Raw genomic sequence first — 18,396 nt, 5'->3', positions numbered from 1 at the left:
AGAGACCTGCATGACTACAGCTGAGTGAACAAGGGAAAGTGTAATAGGAGATAAAGTAATAGAGTTAAGATGGCACTAGATACTGCAGGGTCCTAGAGATGTTTGGTTTTTACTCAGAAAGAGATGGGGCATTTTCAGCAAAGGAGTGCCTTATGTTTAAATGTATCACTCTAGCCTCTACATAGACAACAGGAGGAAGTCAGACATAGGGAGGCCAATTAGAAGACTACTGCAGTATTCCAAGCATGAGATGCTGCTGGGTCGGACCAGGGTGGTAGCATTGGAGGTGGCAAGCAGTACTAGTCAGACTCTGAATCTAATTTAAACACAGAACCAACAAGATCTTCCTGATGGACTGAATAAAGAGAAGAAAAATCAGGCTGATTAAAGAGTTTTTGGTGTGAATAATTGAGAACACAAGTTGCTAACAACCGAGATGGGGCTGTCTGCAGGAAAAGGAGGGGAAGTTTCTAGGGGAAAGCTGTCCAAGTAGAAATGTTAAATAAGCAACTGAAAATAGAAGTCTGGAATTTGGGAGAGAAGTCTGAGCTGGAAATGTAAACTGGAGTAAGACAGACATGGTATTTAAAACCATGCGACTAGAGATGATAACCAAGGGAAGTAATGTAGTAAATGTAGAAGTAAAAGTAGACAGAAGGTCAAGAGCTAAGTTGGTGAAGAACCATGAAAGAAAACTAAGAAGGAAGACCCATGAAGTAGAACGAAAATTAGGAGTTTGGGCACCTTGGGAGATGAGTAAAGAAAATATAACAAGGAGTAGGGAGTCAACCTTGTCAAATGCTGCTGGTATGTTAAGTAAGATGAGGAGGGCTGAGAACCAGCCATGGGATTCAGGAATGCAAGATCACTCGTGACGTTGACAGGGCACTAACAGTAGAGTGGTAAGATGAAAGCCATCCAAGGGCTTTAAAAAGAGGAAATCATAATGAGATTTATTTTAAAAAGAACACCACAGTGGGGACAGGAGAAGTCCTGGTGGGGAACTTCATAAAGATGACCTCATCCTCTTACAGCAGTTGAAACTTAGATCAATACAAAGCTTCAGGGGTGCTGATCTGGAGAGACATACCATTAGACTCAGATGCCACAGACAGATGAGGGGAAAAGGGTTTCAAAGATGACCCTTGAACAGAAAGTCCCGGAGCAGACCATCCAAATGATAGATATTTATGTGCGACAGAGCTGCTTTTCATATGGGCAACTCTCTATGTAGCACGTTCCAGGGTGAAGAGCAGCATGGATTGATTTCTTTATCTGGCTAACGATTTACTCATCTCATTATCAAGGCCAGCTGGTTACAATTGCAAATTTTAACCTACATTGTTATAGTTTCTTAATGTGGCAAATTTAAACACCAACTAGACGCAATACACTAAGTTAGGGGTACAAAATAGATGATGCAAGATTCCTACACTGGAGAAGTGCACAATCTGATAATCGATATCACTTTCCTTTATTTGATAAGATTCTTAGTAAAAAACAAAAAACAAAACGAAAACTTTGACATATTTAGAGATGCTCAAATGTAATTCAGAAATATTACTATTTAAAATGAAAAGAGAAATATACTTATTTCATCATTAAACTTTCTTTGTAAGTACCTAATACGGTAGGAAACATATATGAGGTACCTAAAGTCAAGTAAATACATAATGATAACTGAACTAAATTTAGAAATGTTAATTGAAAGCCAATTCTCTATTCAAGACATGCCATTTAGTTTGAATTTAACCATAACAACTTAGAGGTTATTTTATATGAGCAAAAATAACTATAAAGTTTTGTTATCAAAAATTACAAATAATCTTAAAGGCATTAGTACAGGACAGACTATATAAACTGTGTCATTTGTGACAGTGCTGCACATGCTACAAAAGAGCCAGATTAACTTTTCATTACAGGGCATTGTACAAGAAATACAAAAAGATTCTTCTGTTTCTTCCAATTAAAACTATCATCTTTGGGTTTAAAAAGCAATTATAACCCATAACGTTTTTTATTTATAGAAAAATCTTAAGCAGAAGTAGGAAAGGAGAGTTTCTCTTTAGTCACTGAGACTTTAATACAGGACAAATACTCTGTTTCCCTGAAAATAAGACCTAGCCAGACTATCAGCTCTAATGCATCTTTTGGAGCAAAAATTAATATAAGACCCGGTCTCATTTTACTATAAGACCCGGTATACTATACTATACTATACTATACTAGGTATAATGTAATGTAATTAATATAAGACCAGGTCTTATATTAATTTTTGCTCCAAAAGACACATTAGAGCTGATTGTCCAGCTAGGTCTTATTTTTTGGGAAACACAGTATTTTTCAGAGCCAACTGAGAAACTTTACTAGAAGTGATTTGATTTTGTCAATAACATGACCTGTACATAGATGCTGAGGACATTACATGGAAGTACAGGCCAACAATAAGAAAACAACAAAAGAACACAGGTTTAGAATAAAGTCATGTTCCTGCAAATCAAATGTATCTATTTCACAAAGTCAATATCCTTAAAGAAGATGGACCATGTCTCCTGAAGAAGAATAACCTATAGTTTCAGACACATTTCCCTGGCTCATTTTAGTTCACCTTATTTATATGTATAAATTTTTGAGGAAATGAAAAAAAACTCTGCTACTAAAAACAAAAACAGAAACTCTGAGGAAATCATGATTTTTAAATTGTAGTAAATTAAAAAAATTTTTAACAATGATTATTCCTTCTGTTTAGGTTCTGTTTAGTTTACTTTAGTATTTTACTTTAAAGTGAATCATCTTCCATCTACAATTTTTAAGGCTTGGTCTACATCTCAGAAATCCAAAATATACATGTAGTAGTTTGAAATGGTAGACATTTAGAAAACTGATTTAAAATGAGAAAATCAGGTACCAAGAACAGGTATTTTTATAGTACTGGTACACAGTAGGTATTCAATAAATGTTGTTACTGAATGAAGGAAGGAATAAGTGATGAATGTAAAAAATATTGCTACTTATATTTGCTACATTACCTAAAAACTACAGTTAAACCATAGGACAAAGTGGATGAACATTTGACTAAATATTCTGAAGAATTATATTTCTTAAATCACATCAAGTTTATCAAAGCCTAATTTGGTGGGAGACCCTTGAACTTTAAGCCCAGTTCTGCCAATAACTGAGCTTCTGATGCTAAAAGGTGATCTCTAAGGATTGCTTCTACTTTAAAATGCTGATCCTAATTTTCAAAGTAAATAAGAATTGGAATCTACTCTTTGGGCTTTTGTCGAAACACATATAAATACCTATACTTATTAGATATTAATATTTCTAAAGGTATCTAAGTTGATGTGTCACTAAATAATGCCTCCTATAGTAGGTTATGTCATTTTTTTTGCAAATTTATTTCCTATCATTTAGGAACTCCTGAGTTTATTTCAAAGCTTAGCCTTAACTACCTGATTACTTGACGAGAAACCAATCTCAGTGTGCTCATCCAGAAAAGAGCTATTGTGAGGATTAAAAGAGTTAATAAATGTGAAATGCTTAGAAAGTTGTAAGCACATAGTAAGCAGTCAACAAATACCATTACAATTATAATTAATGGCTATTAAATAATTTTTTAAATCTTAAATGTATTGCTATCTATATTTCTAGTAAACAGTGAGGTAGAATTTTTTTTTTTTTTTAAGCCCGGTATAAGGCTACTTTCTAAATAAAAAAAAAAATCCTATCACTTCATGTCAACAGATGCCAATAAAAGTCAAATTAATGCCTATGTATGAGACTTCAAAGTATAATTTTTTTTTTAATGGGACGCTTCATGAATTTGCCTGTCATCCTTGCGCAGAGGCCATGCTAATCTTTGTGTGGTTCCAAATTTAGTATACGTGCTGCCAAAGAGAGCACTTAAAAGCATAATTTTAAGTATCAAATGTTAAGTTCAATACTAAAAATCTTACTTACGGATTTGCTTATTCTCCTTTGGTAACTGAATTTTGTTTGTTTGGCTGCTGCCTTCCAGGACAAACACAAAACTTTTAACTTCTTTATCAAACTCCTATAGAACAAAAATGAAAACAGTGGTAATTAAAGCATATTTTATTTGGCTTCTATTATAAAATTGGACCTTCAAACATACAGGAAACAAATCCTAGATTCAAATGATTGACGGTGCTCTTAGTCTGAGACTTGCTGGGAACTGGAAGAGAGAGCCACACTAGGCCACTTGGCAAACCCTCTGCTACATCAAGACACTCTTCCTCAAAATGATGAGAAGTTCTCCTGGTTTAGGGACTTCCCAGTTCCCAACTTAGAGTTCCCAGTATCTTTTCCCTTCCTCTCCTTTAATCTGTGTATTTCTGTCTAATAGTACAGGCTGAACATCACTTCCCCGTACAATACAATAAATGTCTAACCTATGTTATATCCAGTCTGGAAGTTCCTTGGTTTCTGGCCATGGCCGATACAGAATTAATCATTGCCTTTTTTTCACTAGTGCTCTAACTTGACGCTCTACACCATTTAATTAAACTCAGTACAAATTATAGTGCTACAATTAAGGTGACCTAAAAAACTAAGGTCGGAGAAACAGAAACAATATAAAATGAAACAAACCTGGATATGAAAACGCTCTTACAGGTCAGAGTCCAGTTTCCATGAATCAGTGAAAATGTAAATGGTTATTTCTTTATCTTGGAACAAATTCCCATCCTTTGAGCATAAAAGTCCTCTTTTCACATTAAAACATTTCACACATCCTTCGATGCATCATTTTTATATACGTTAAAAAATGCATTGTAACTAATGACTAGTAAGAATTAAGTAATATTTGAATTTGTATTATATTCTTCACAATAGCATCTCTCATGTATTTGAAATGGACATATACACACCAAGTGTATCATTTATTCCATCTGTATACAAGTTAAAACCTCCCAACAGCTTACCAAACTCTTCAACATGGTCTGTAAGCCCCTGGTAGCCTGGTCTCTACCCAGTTTACCAAATTTCATCTCCTATCTTGCACTCACTCTTCTCTCTGAATCCTAGCCTTAGTAATCTTTTTGCAGTTTTTAAAAAATTCTAAGCTCTCTCCTGACACAGGACTTTGTACATGCTTTTCCCTTTGCCTGAAACCTCTTCTCTCCAACGGCCCCACCCAGTGCCTCGTTAGCTCTTGGAAATCAAATGTCATTTCCTCTGGGAAGCCTGTCCTAATCTCCCTGCTATATACCCACTCATCTCTTATTCATAGTAAGAGCTGTACAATTCTGAGCAAGTTGCTTACCCTCTTCATGCCTCAGTTTTATCATCTATAAAATAGGCATAAAAGTACTTATCTCACAAAGCTAGTGTGTAGATTATATAACATATGTAATGTACTTAATGCTGTGCTTCGTAAATAGAAAGTAAATAGTAAATAGTAGTAGTTTAAAAAAAATCCATAGAACAAGATCCCTAGAAAGGCATTTTTCTCTTGATTGTACTGGAGAGAAAAGAAACAGAAAAAGATAGGGATGGATATAGGTTTTTAGTTCTGGTGGCAGCAAGCTGAGGTAGTTTCTACCTGATGGCATTGGTTTGTCCCATGAAATGGGGCATGAGGTCTTCTAGTGAGTGAAGAGAGCCTGTCTGGGTGTGGGTTGGGCTGTGGGTAAGGAGTTGGTGGTTCAAAACCTGAAGATAATGGATAAATAACTATTTTAGAGACTAAGAACATAACAGGAGGTGGGGGAAGGTTCAAGATGGCAGATTAGGTAAATATTATGCCTATTGTATCCCAGGATCACACAAAAATTACAAATAAATTACAGATCAACCTCAAGAATCATCTGAAGACTAGCTGAACAGAACCCCTATAACAAGGATATAAAGAGTCCACATTGAGACCGGTGGAAAGGGGATGAGACGCGAAATGCACTGACCCTAAACCCACAGATATCAGTTGAACACCGGGAGGGATAGAGCTGTCCCAGTCCCATGCCAAGCTCCCGAGTCCAGGAGATCTCTGCCAGGAAGAGGAGCTCCTACACATCTGACAGTGAAAATCAGCAAGGACTCTGTCTGCCCATCCTGGTGAGATGGAAGGCAGCTGGAAACCCAGATGACCTCTTGTGGAGTCCACACACAGACTCACTCGTTTGCAGACACTCACCTGGTCTCTGGTGGAGGGGTAGCAGCTTGTGAGGCCCAGGGACGTGTGGGGAAAGACTGAGTTGTGTGGCTTCAGGGGTGAGAGCTGGAGGGATAGGAGCCATTGTTGTCCTTATGGGGAGGTTGACACAGGTGTGACCTACAGGAGAGTGCCATCTTTTCATGGTGTCACCCTCTCGCAAAGTGTCAAATCTAGGACCACATTGATCAGGTGGATTCTGGCGCCTGTGCACCACCTTGGTGACGCGCTGGGTCTACCCCACCGTCTACGGATGGTGTTACATTGTCCAGGGCACTCTTGACTGGTGGTCTGCAGGCCCCGCCCCCACAGGCTGCAGAAGTCTTTTTGTAGTACTGGATGGCCCATGGCTGTTTCGGAAACGTCTTCTAGTGGACAGTGACTTAAGACCAGCACTGCAACGTCTCTTGGGCAACTCTCCGGAAGCTGCGGGCCTGGGTAGGCGGTGGCTGGCTGTGTTCTCAGGGCATTTTTGTGGGGTGGTCACCGGCCCAGCACTGGTGCAGGAGATCACACTGCATTGACTTTGTAGAAACCACCAACCACAATCCTTAGCTCCCAAGAACCGTACCCCGATTACCGAGAGTTTCAGTGCCAGGGTAACTCTTGGCTCCTGGGTGGCCAGCCTTGCCCCACAAGCTTAGGACGCCTTCTGTAGTGGCAGATGGCCCAGGAAAGCTCAGGGAGTGAGCTTTCCTGGGGAGTGGTGGTGACCCAAAACCTGTGCTTCAGCCATTCTTGGGCAGCTTTTGGAAATTTACGAGTCTGAGGCGGGCAGTGGCTGGCTGCAATGTTCTCTAGGTGCTGTGTGAAGTAGTCGCAGTCCAGGCTGCGTAAGAACTGAATGTGCATTAACTTTGTTAAAACTAACAGCCATGTCTCAGGACTATCTGGGACCCCACCCCATGCAGCTAGGGCTGTATCACTGAGGGCATGCTGAACACCACCAGGACAACCAGCCTGGCCCAAGCAGCTAAGGAGGTTCTTTCAAAGGCTAGGGTTTACGAGCAGTCAGCGGGTGGCAATAGGCCTAGGGCACACTGGGTTTTTTGCTAAACTGCCTCAGGCTTACTACTGGTGGTAGACAGCCTTGGTATATGTGTGAGGCCACACACACACACCATCAGGTCCAGCACAGGCAGCAGCAAACCACATAGCTTTGTGGCTCCTACCAGAGAGCTGCGGGCCGGTAACCAGCAAGGCTGAAATTGGTCTGTATGGGAGCACATCCCAAGAGACACCAGAAACAACACACCCAGAGGCCAGCTTAAGACCACACCAGAGCATTACCTGGTTAGCCCCACAAGAAGCACACCAAAAGGGGGGTCTCAACAGGGACAAGAACCCGCAGGGATGATTCCCTCAGGAGGGAGTCAGACCCAGCAGCTCCTATACTGTGGGCATAGCCAATCCTCACTGTCAATCAGCCTGGGAATCAATCCCATACATTGATGTGCCCAAAGCAAACAAGGCTCAACCACAACAGAACACACACAGCACACTCAAGAGACACTCCTGGAATACACGAACAGGAGATCAAGGAGACTGTGCCACTGGACCACACAGGACACATATTATATAAGGCCACCCAGCAAAGACTGAGAGACATAGGAGATCTACCTAATACACAGAAGCAAACACAGAAAAGCAGCCAGAATAAGGAAACAAAGAAACATGTCCTAAAAAAAAGAACAGGACAAAACTCTAGCTATATAACTATATAAAATGGAAGCAACCAACCTACCACAGACAGAGCTTAAAACTCTGGTTATAATAATGCTTAAGGAATTTAATGAGAATTTCAACAAACAGATAGGAAGCATAAAGAAAGACACAGAAACAAGAACCAATCAGAAAAAAAGAACACAATAACTGAAATGAAAAATATACTAGAAAGAATCAACAGCAGATTAGATGAAGCAGAAGATCGAATCAGCGATTTAGAAGACAAGGTAGCAGAAAAGATCAAATCAGAACAACAAAAAGAAACAAAAAATAAAACACAATGAAGATAGTTTAAGGGACCTGTGGGACAACATCAAGCATAACAATATTTGCATGATAGGAATATCAGAAAGTGAAGGGGAGAAGCCAGGGATCAAAACCCTAGTTGAAAAAAAATGACTGAAAACTTCCCTAATCCCGTGAAGGAAAATGACATACAAGCCCAGGAATCGCAGACTCCCAAACAAGATGAACCTAAATAGGTTTACACCAAGACAAATCATTATTAAAATGGAAAATATTAAAGACAAAGAGAGAATCCCAAAAGCAGGAAGAGAAATACAACTAGTTGCTCACAAGGGAGCTCCCATAAGACCATCAGCTGATTTCTCAACAGAAACTTTGCAGGCCAGAAGGGAGTGGCAGGAAATATTCAAAGTGATGAGAAAGAAGGGCCTACAATCAAGAATACTCTACCAAACAAGGCTATCACTTAAAATTGAAGGAGAGATAAAGAGCTTCCCAGATTAGAGAAAGCTAAAGGAATTCATTACCACCAAAACAGCATTACAAGAAATGTTAAAAAGACTTTTTCAACCAGAAGAAAGGAGAAATCAAGCTAACCAATGGAATAGAATTGAGAACTCAGAAATAAAACCACATAAATATGGACACATAATTTTTGACAAAGAAGCAAAAAACATACAATGGAGAAAAGACAGCCTCTTCACTAAATGGTGCTGGGAGAATTGGAAAGCCATGTGCAAAAGAATGAAACGGGACTGCTATCTGTCACCATGTACCAAAATTAATTCAAAATGGATCAAAGACTTAAGCATAAGACCTGAAACAATAAACTGCCTAGAAGAAAACAGGTACTAAACTTATGGACCTTGGGTTCAAAGAGCGTTTTATGAATTTGACTCCAAAGGCAAGGGAAGTAAAAGCTAAAATAAATGAACGGGACTATATGAAACTTAAAAGCTTCTGCACAGCAAAAGAAACCATCGACAAAATAAAGTGACAACCAACTGAATGGGAGATTTTCAATAATCATTTTTAAATGTAAATGGATTAATAGCTCCAATCAAAAGACATAGGGTGGCTGAGTGGATAAGAAAACAAGACCTATGCATACACTGTCTACAAGAGAGCCACCTCAGCTCTTTCCCAACTTTCAAGATGGCGGTTGAAAAAGCTGGGAAGCCGGACACTAAGGAGAAGAAACCTGAAGCCAAGAAGGCTGATGCTGGTGGCAAGGTTAAGAAGGCTAACCTCAAGGCCAAAATGCCTAAGAAGAGGAAGACATACTGTAGCCGATACCCTGTCCTGGTCAGAGGAATCGGCAGGTATTCCCGATCAGCTATGTATTCTGGAAAGGCCATGTACAAGAGGAAATACTCAGCAGCTAAATCCAGGAGTGAAAAGAAAAAGGAGAAGGTTCTTGCTACTGTCACAAAACCAGTTGGTGGCGACAAGAATGGTGGCACCCGAGTGGTTAAACTCTGCAAAATGCCTAGATACTGTCCTACTGAAGATGTGCCTCAAAAGCTGTTGAGCCATGTCAAGACACACTTCAGTCAGCACGTGAGAAAACTGCGGGCCAGCATCACTCCCGGGACCATTCTGATCATCCTCACTGGGCGCCATAGAGGCAAGAGGGTGGTTTTCCTGAAGCAGATGAGCAGTGGCTTGCTACTTGTGACTGGACCTCTGTCCCTCAATTGAGTTCCTCTGCGTAGAACACACCAGAAATTCGTCATCGCCACCTCCACCAAAATTGGTATCAGTGGTGTGAAAATCCCCAAACATCTCACTGATGTTTACTTCAAGAAGAAGAAGCTGCGTAAGCCCAGGCACCAGGAGGGGGAGATCTTCAACACAGAGAAAGAGAAATATGAAATTACAGAGCAGCACAAAATTGATCAGAAAGCAGTGGACTCGCAAATTCTGCCAAAAATCAAAGCTGTTCCTCAGCTCCAGGGCTACCTCCGCTCTGTGTTTGCTCTCACAAGTGGGGTTTATCCTCATAAACTGGTGTTCTATATTAATTACGAAGAACTTAATTAAATGCCTGAACTGTTAAAAAAAAAAAAGAGAGAGATCCACCTTAGACCAAAAGACACACACAGAGTGAAAGTAAAGGGATGGAAAAATATATTTCATGCAAATGGAAATAAGAAAACAGCCTGGGTAGCAATACATACATGGGTCAAAATGGACTTTAAAATGAGGACCATAATAAGAGACAAAGAAGAATATTACATAAAAATAAAGGGATCATCCAACAAGAGGTCATAACCCTGGAAACACCTATGCACCCAATATAGCAGCACCTAAATATATAAAACAAATATTGACCAACATTAAGGCAGCGATCACAGTAACACTATCATAGTAGGGGACTTGAACACCACACTGACACCACTGGACATATCTTCCAGACAGAAAGTCAACACGGAAACAGCAGTCTTAAATGACAGACCAGACCAGATGGATTTAATTGATATTTTTAGAGCATTTCACCCGAAAGTAGCATAATATATATTCTTTTCCAGTGCACATGAAACATTTTTCAAGTTAGACCACATGTTAGGCCGTTAAACAAGTCTCAATGATTTAAGAAGACTGAAATCATATCAAGCATCTTCTCTGACTACAATGGTATGAAACTAGAAATCAATTATAAGAAAAAAACCCAAACACACAAACACATGGAGACTAAATAACATGCTACTAAATAATGATTGGATCAACAATGAGATCAAGAAAGAAATCGAAATATTCCTTGAGACAAATGAAAATGAAAACACAATGACCCAAAAAATCTATGGGACACAGCAAACGCAGTCCTAAGAGGGAAATTCATAGCAATGCAGGCCTACATAAACAAGTAAGAAATATTTCAAATCAATAGCCTATCTTTACACCTAAGAGATCTGGAAAAAGAACAGCAAACAGAGCCACAAAGAAGGAAATAATAAAAATCAGAGCAGGAACAAATCAAATACAGATCTGAAAAACAATACAAAAGATCAATGAAACCAAGAGTTGGTTTTTCAAAAACATAAACAAAATTGACAAACCTTTAACCAGAGTCATCAAGAAAAGAAGAGAGAGGGCCCAAATAAATAAAAATAGAAATGAAAGAGGAGAAGTGACAATCGACACAAGAAAAATACAAAAAAAAATTAAGAAACTACCATGATCAACTATATGTCAACAAACTGGACAATCCGGAAGAAATGGATAAATTAGTAGAAGCATACGATATTCCAAGGCTGAATGAAAAAGAAACAGAAAATCTGAACAGACTGATTACTACCAATGAAATTGAATCTGTAATCAACAAGCTCCCAACAAACAAAGACCTGGACCAGATGGCTTCACAGGTGAATTTTACCAAACATTCAAAAAAGAATTAACACCTATTCCCCTCAAAATATTCCAAAAAATCTGAGAGGACGAAAGGCTCCCAAGCTCTTCCAAAACCAGACAAAGACATTACTAAAAAAGAAAATGATAGGCTGATATCCCTAATAAACATAAATGCAAAAATCCACAACAAAATATTAGCAAACTGAACTCAGCAACATATTAAAAAGATCATACACCACCATCAAGTGGGATCCTTTCCTGGTATGCAAGGTTGGTTCAATATCTGCAAATTAATTAACATGATACACCACATAAACAAAATGAAAAATAAAAATCATATGGTCGTATCAATAGCTGTAGAGAAAGCATTCAACAATATCCAGCATTCATTTATAACAAAAACTGTCAACAAAGTGGGAATAGAGGGAACATAACTCACCATAATAAAGGTCAGATATAACAAACCCACAGCTAACATCATACTCAATGGGGAAAAGCTACAAGAATTCCCCTTAAGATCAGGAATAAGATTAGGATGCCCATTTTCACCACTTTTATTCAACATAATACTGGAAGTTCTAGCAACAGCAATCACATAAAAAAAAGAAAAAAGAAAAAAGATGTAAAAGGCATCCAAATGGGAAAAAAGTAAATTGTCATTATTTGAAGTGACATGATACTATATATAAAGAACCCCAAAGATTATACCAAAAAAAACTATTAGGACTGATAAATGAATATAGTAAAGTAGCAAAATACAAAATTAATATTCAGAAATTGGCTGCATACTTACATACCAATAACAAACTACCAGAAAGAGATATTAAGAAAACAATACCATTTACAATTGCATCTAAAAATAAAATACTTAGGAGTAAATTTAACCAAGGAAGTAAAACACCTGTACACAGGAAATTATAAGACATTGAAGAGAGAAATTTTAAAAGATACAAATAAATGGAAATATATACCATGCTCATGGATAGGAAGAATTAACATATTAATAGTTAAAATGTCCATATTACCCAAAGCAATATATAGACTCAACACAATACCTATCAAAATACCAATGGCGTTTTTCACAGAACTAGAACAAATAATCCTAAAATTTATATGGAACCATAAAAGACACCAAATTGCCATGCCAATCCTGAGAAGAACTAAGCTAGAGGTATCACGCTACCCAATATCAAATTATACAACAAGGCTATAGCAATAAAAACAGCATGATATTGTCATAAAAACAGACACATAGATCAACTAAACAGAATAAAGCCCAGAAATAAATCCCTCACTATATGGTCATTTAATCTATGACAAAGGAAGCAAGGCTTTATTTGGGGGTAAAGACAGTCTATTTAATAAGTGGTGCTAGGACAACTGGACAGATACATGCAAAAAAATGAAACTGGCCCACCTTCTTACACCATATATAAGAATAAACTCAAAATGGATTAAAGACTTAAATGTAAGACCAAAACCATAAAACTCCTAGAAGAAAATATAGGAAGTAAAACTCAGACATTACCCTTAGGGACATTTTTTCTACTGTGTTTCTCCGAAAATAAGACCGGGTCTTATATTAATTTTTGCTCCAAAAGACGCATTAGGGCTTATGTTCAGGGCACGTCATCCTGAATAATCATGCTAGGGCTTATTTTCCGGTTAGGTCTTATTTTCGGGGAAACATGGTAATATATCTCCTCGGGCAAGTGAAACAAAGTATAAACAAATGGAACTAACATAAACTAAAAAGTTTTTTCACAGCCAAGGAAATCATCAACAAAACAAAAAGACATTCTACTGAATGGAAGAAGATATGCCAATGATACATCTGATAAGGGGTTCATATCCAAAATTTATAAAAAAACTTACACAACTTAACACCCAAAAAACAAACAATCCAATTAAAAGATGGGCAGAGGACTTGAATAGACATTTCCCCAAAGAGGACGTACACATGGCCAATAGACATACAAAAAGATGCTCAATATCATTAATCATCAGAGAAATATAAATAAAAACCACAATGAGATATCAGCTCAATCTTGTCAGAATGGTTATCTTCATTAAATCAACAAGCAACAAATGCTGGCGAGAATATAGAGAAAAGGAAACCCTTGTACACTGTTGGTGGCATTGCAAATTGGTGCAGCCACTATGGAAAACAGTATGGAGGTTCCTCAAAAAAATTGAAAATAGAACTATGACGCAGCAATTATGACGCAGCAATTCCATTCCTGGGAATTTATCCAAAGAAATCCAAAACACTAATTCAAAAAAATATATGCACCACTGTTTACTGCAGTACTATTCACAATAGTCACTATAAGGAAATCCAAATGCTGAGTAATAGATGATTAGATAAAGAAACTATGGTACATTTATACAATGGAGTATTAACCTGCCATAAAAAAGAATGAGGTCTTACCATTTGTGACAACATGGATGGACCTAGAAGATATTATGCTAAGTGAAATAAGTCAGACTGAGAAAGACAAAGATCGTATGATCTCACTTATACGTAGAATCTAAAGAACAGAATAAATGAACAAATAAAACAGAGTTGTTAGATGGGAGAGGGTTAAGGGGATGGGGGAGAAAGGTGAAGAAAAGGGATTAGGTAATGTTGTAAAGACTATGTAGGGTGTCAGATGAGTATTTGACTTATCGGGAGGATCACTTCATACATTATATAAATGCCTAACCACTACGCTGTACACCTGAAAGTAATATAAAATAATACTGAATGTCAACTGTAAGTAAATATATATACATATGAGTATACATATATATACACACACATATATATATTCACGGGATGTAAAGTACATCATAGGGAATATAGTCAATGGTATTGTAATAGCTATGTGCAATGTCAGAGGGGTAGTAGACTTGGGGAGCTATCAGTTTGTGAGGTATGTAAATGTCTATCATGTTTTGTACACCTGAAACTAAAAAAAAACAAAAACAAAACAAAACAATAAAAAAAAGTTAGCCCTGAAACAAACAAAAAGAACACAGCAGGAGAACTTTCTGGGCTTATTCCAGTGGAATATACAGTATTATCAATCTGAGAAGCTATAGAAATTTTCTTCAAAGATACTGAGAAGCCCAGATGCAAGCACATGATAGATAGATAGATAGATAGATAGATAGATAGATAGATAGATAGATGATAGATAAGTGGGGATTCAGAAAGGGCTGGCATTTGCTAGGCAGTCATGATGAAAGGACAAGGAACAAGTGAATTCTAGATCTTGTCCAAGAAGGGACTGAAGTTATACACTATGGATTCCATGCTGGATAGAAGAGGTAGTGAAGACAGAGACAATACACACATAAATAAACTAAACACAGTGGAAACTAGAATGGCCAATGGACTAAGGGTCTCAATTAGGTCGAAGAACAAATGTAGTGTGAGTAACTGGGTAAGCAGTTAAGAATTGAAGATTGGGGTCAGAGAGGGATATCTCAATGTCTCAATTAGTAATTTTAGAGGTCCTGCAGTTTGTGGTGATAAAGTACAGGGTGTGACAGTGGGAATGGGTGGTAAAGTATAGTAGAAGAGGTCATCAGAGATGAAGAAATCAAGAAACTGAAAAGCTAAGAGTTTGGAGAGATTTTCCTCATAGATACTTAAGTCACCTAAAACAATAAAACAATAGTAGGACTTGGTGTCCAGAGGGCTGTGAGCCGCATGCCAAAGTCTTAAACAATTGAGGAATGGTGTCTGGGAGGACCGCAGCCAACAATTTCAGGAAAGGATTTTGGGGTGAATGAACAGAAATCTGACCAAGTCCGTTTTGTTATAACCGTCACTCTCATTTCTTTCCAGAACTTAGGTGGCTCTAATTTCTAACACTTACTTTCCAAATCACAGATGGACTGCCAAGAATCTTCCATTTTGCTCCAGGATTTTTTCCCTGAGCACTAAAGATTTCAACAAATGCACCTCCCTAGAAAACAAAAATAAAATATTTAAAGTGAAAGACAATGCTAAGAAAATAACCACCACCCACATAATCTGTAACCACGGTTCCAGGCATCTGTCAGTTAAATATATCTGGGAAGAATCACTATCACTGTTATTATTCCTGTGTTATCCCTTGATTATATCTGAGCCACAGTAGTGTTGATCTGGGTCACCTTGAATTACTGATTAAAGGAATTTTTTTTTTAAAGCATGGAAAACATTAAACAAATTGTGCCATATAAACACTGCACTCTCTCAGTGTGAAGTTCATTTATTTGACACATAGATCATGCTTACAAAACATTCAATTCAACCCAGACTAATAAATTCTGATAATTATCTCTGGCTGCAAGCTTTTTAGTCATACTGACCTGAACTCTAATGCCAGCTTTGCCATTTATTAACTATTTGACTTTGGAGTTACTTAATCTCTTGATTCTTCATCTGTAAAATGGGTTGTTGAATTAAACAGGACAACAAACATAAACCACCAAGCATAATATCTCACATAATGTCTCACATATAGCGACAGCTCAATAGTGCCAGCAATGATTATTCAAAAAAGGGCAAATAGTTTAATACTAGTCAATAAAAAAGTTTGGGAGGGAGGAAATAATGATTCTTATTTTGAGCATTCCTATAAGATCTTTTTATGTATTTAATACAAATTAATTTAGAAATCTGTAAAATCTGTATAAGAAAAATAGGGAATCATATCTATAGAGAAGCTACGTGTTTCCTATCATAAACCTGAGAAAAACATGGAAGGACACGCTTATATAAAAACACTAAACACATTAGTGAATGTCCAGAAGCTTTAATTATAAGGGAATTAAACAAGATGATTATCTCTGAGGAAGAGTTTATGCAAGAAATTAAGAATCTGAAATTAAGACTAAATATGGTTTTCTTTAATGGCCTGTTTGAATTAGAAGCAGCGCATGAGCAAATCTGTCTGATTTTTGTGAAGAATTTCCACTTCTAATTTTTCTCAATAATGTAAAGATATTTTTGCTTCAGAGTTTTAACATGTAATGACTTGAAGACATTTAATTTCTTCTTCCTTATGCAGTATTATGTGCAAACTGTGTGGGATAGAATTACTATAGCTTCTGAGGTCAGGTCGTATTTCACTATGAATTTTAAATTTAAGGCAGCTTTTTTTTTTTTGTTTTAAAGAAATATCCTCATACACGGTGAGATAGAAAACTGCCCCTCTCCATTTCTTTTTGCTGCCTCCTGTTTTCCAAGTTGCCTACAATAGGTGTTTGCTTTTTTACAACAATATATTTTACCTATATTAAGAGAAATTCTCTGAAATTGTTCTAACAATTCGAATAGAAGAAAAAGAGCTAAAGAATACTATCGGAACACTCATAAGAAAGCAGGTAGTGTTTGGTGAAAAGGTAGAAGCAATGAAGAGTTGGAGACCAGTGGAGGAGTGTTCTGGCACAGGGCCAAAGTTGTTCATCCTAACAGCAGGACTAGGATGGACACCAGACTGTAAACTCAGGTAGAGGCAGGGAGGGGAGGGCAGGCGATTAGGGCACAGGAAAAGCAGGAAGGGAGATGCCCCGTGAAGTGAGGAAAGCAGGTCATGCATGGAGACACTCTAGGATACTCAAGGTGAGGGAAGGATACCCAGTTTCCCCGGTGTGATCTTTGGACCACCTGCATCAGTAAGAACTATGGGAAGTTGTTATAAAGGTAAATTAACTAGCCCCGTCTACATAGATTCTGATTCACGAGATCTGGAGTGAGGATCAGGAAATGTGCATTTATTACAAGCACCCCAAGTGATCCTAATATACTCCAGTGTTTGAGAATCACCAACCCCCAGAGTTTTGGGGAAAATAAAATAGCATATAGTCAAAGTGCGTCTTTTCTTTCTTTGTTTAACCCGCTCAGGAATTCCCGTAGTCACTCTCTTCTAAACAGCGTCTGACACACAGGTGTGCGTCAGCAGGTGAGTACCCAAGGCGCCTGTTAAAGCGAGACTTGCGGGCCCTGCCCTGAAGGTTCTGATTCAGAAGTCTGGTTGGGGTTTAAGAGCTTCATTTGAATCAGAATGTCACACAATCCATCATACACCTGGAGAAGCACTGAGCTGGAGACTGAGCAGAGTCAGATCATACGCCCAGACGTTAGTTGCTTCCTTCTTTTTTTTTTTTTTTTCTTTTTGGGTCAAAACCACTCATCCATTAATTCCTTCTTGCCCCGAAAAAAAGACCGTATTATGGGGGGATGGGGGACGCTTTGTCCTCACCCCGGACACGAGCTACGTCATCTAGGAGGGGAAAGCTACAGACAGGTTGGAGAGCCGTTTTCGGTTACCTGGTACTCATTTTTGAACATTCCCGCAGGGGGCCCGGGGCTTAGGAGCACGGAGTTCAGGGCTTCCAGCGAGCAGCCTGACCCTGGCGGATGGAAATCGGCGGGCGGGGAAGGGTTTGGTGCTTGGCTCCCACTGGGTCAGGCTCTTCTCAGCCCCTGTTCAGCTCCATCGCGACCCCTGCCATCATGGTGCCGGGGTGCGGGAGCGCGGAGCGGCCTGGACAGGCTCCGGGCAAACCCTGGGGAGTGATTGTGTGCGTAACCTACGTGACCGAGCACCCACCCACACAGCTACCGACAACCGCCCGATTGCCCAGGAAAGGCGCGCTCGTTCCCGCCCCTCCCTGCACCGCCCCCAGATCCGATCGGAAAAGGGCGGGGCTGAGCGGCGCCAACATTCCGGCCGCGCCCATTGGCTCTGCGTGTTGCCAGGCGCCTGCGTGTTGCGCCTCACGGGCTTCTCGCCAACGTGCACGTGAGGCTACGCGGTGACGTCACGTTACCCAAGCAACCGAGGGAATCGCTGAGAGACCTTGGACAGCGCAATCTCTGATGCGCGCCCTCCTTAGGTCGTGACCTGTGTCTGCGATAA

At 38.9% G+C, this 18,396-nt stretch overlaps 1 protein-coding gene and 1 pseudogene across 6 annotated transcripts in view; one reads left to right on the top strand and one right to left on the bottom strand.

Annotated features, from left to right (window-relative positions):
- The window catches only part of CFAP20DC (CFAP20 domain containing), a 268,931-nt gene extending 250,812 nt beyond the window's left edge, over positions 1-18,119 (bottom strand). For 4 of the 5 annotated variants that reach the window (XM_081072081.1, XM_081072079.1, XM_081072080.1 and 1 more), the window contains exons 1-3: positions 17,805-18,073; positions 15,364-15,453; positions 3,964-4,057 (exon numbers count right to left, since the gene is read on the bottom strand). In XM_081072081.1, the coding sequence (XP_080928207.1) occupies positions 3,964-4,057; positions 15,364-15,453; positions 17,805-17,825 (205 nt within the window). In that variant the 5' untranslated portion in view covers positions 17,826-18,073. Of the gene's footprint in view, positions 1-3,963; positions 4,058-15,363; positions 15,454-17,804 lie in introns of all 5 variants that reach the window. The other variant, XM_081072082.1, reaches the window with a different exon arrangement.
- On the top strand, positions 9,299-10,041 carry LOC308507437 (large ribosomal subunit protein eL6-like; annotated as a pseudogene). The gene has a single exon. The product of its transcript is annotated as a large ribosomal subunit protein eL6-like (transcript).
- Positions 18,120-18,396: the final 277 nt, after the last annotated feature.

Source organism: Rhinolophus hipposideros (assembly GCF_964194185.1).
Source record: "Rhinolophus hipposideros genome assembly, chromosome: 14".
Taxonomy (NCBI): Eukaryota; Metazoa; Chordata; class Mammalia; order Chiroptera; family Rhinolophidae; genus Rhinolophus; species Rhinolophus hipposideros.
This window is presented reverse-complemented; position numbering and strand designations above follow the sequence as displayed.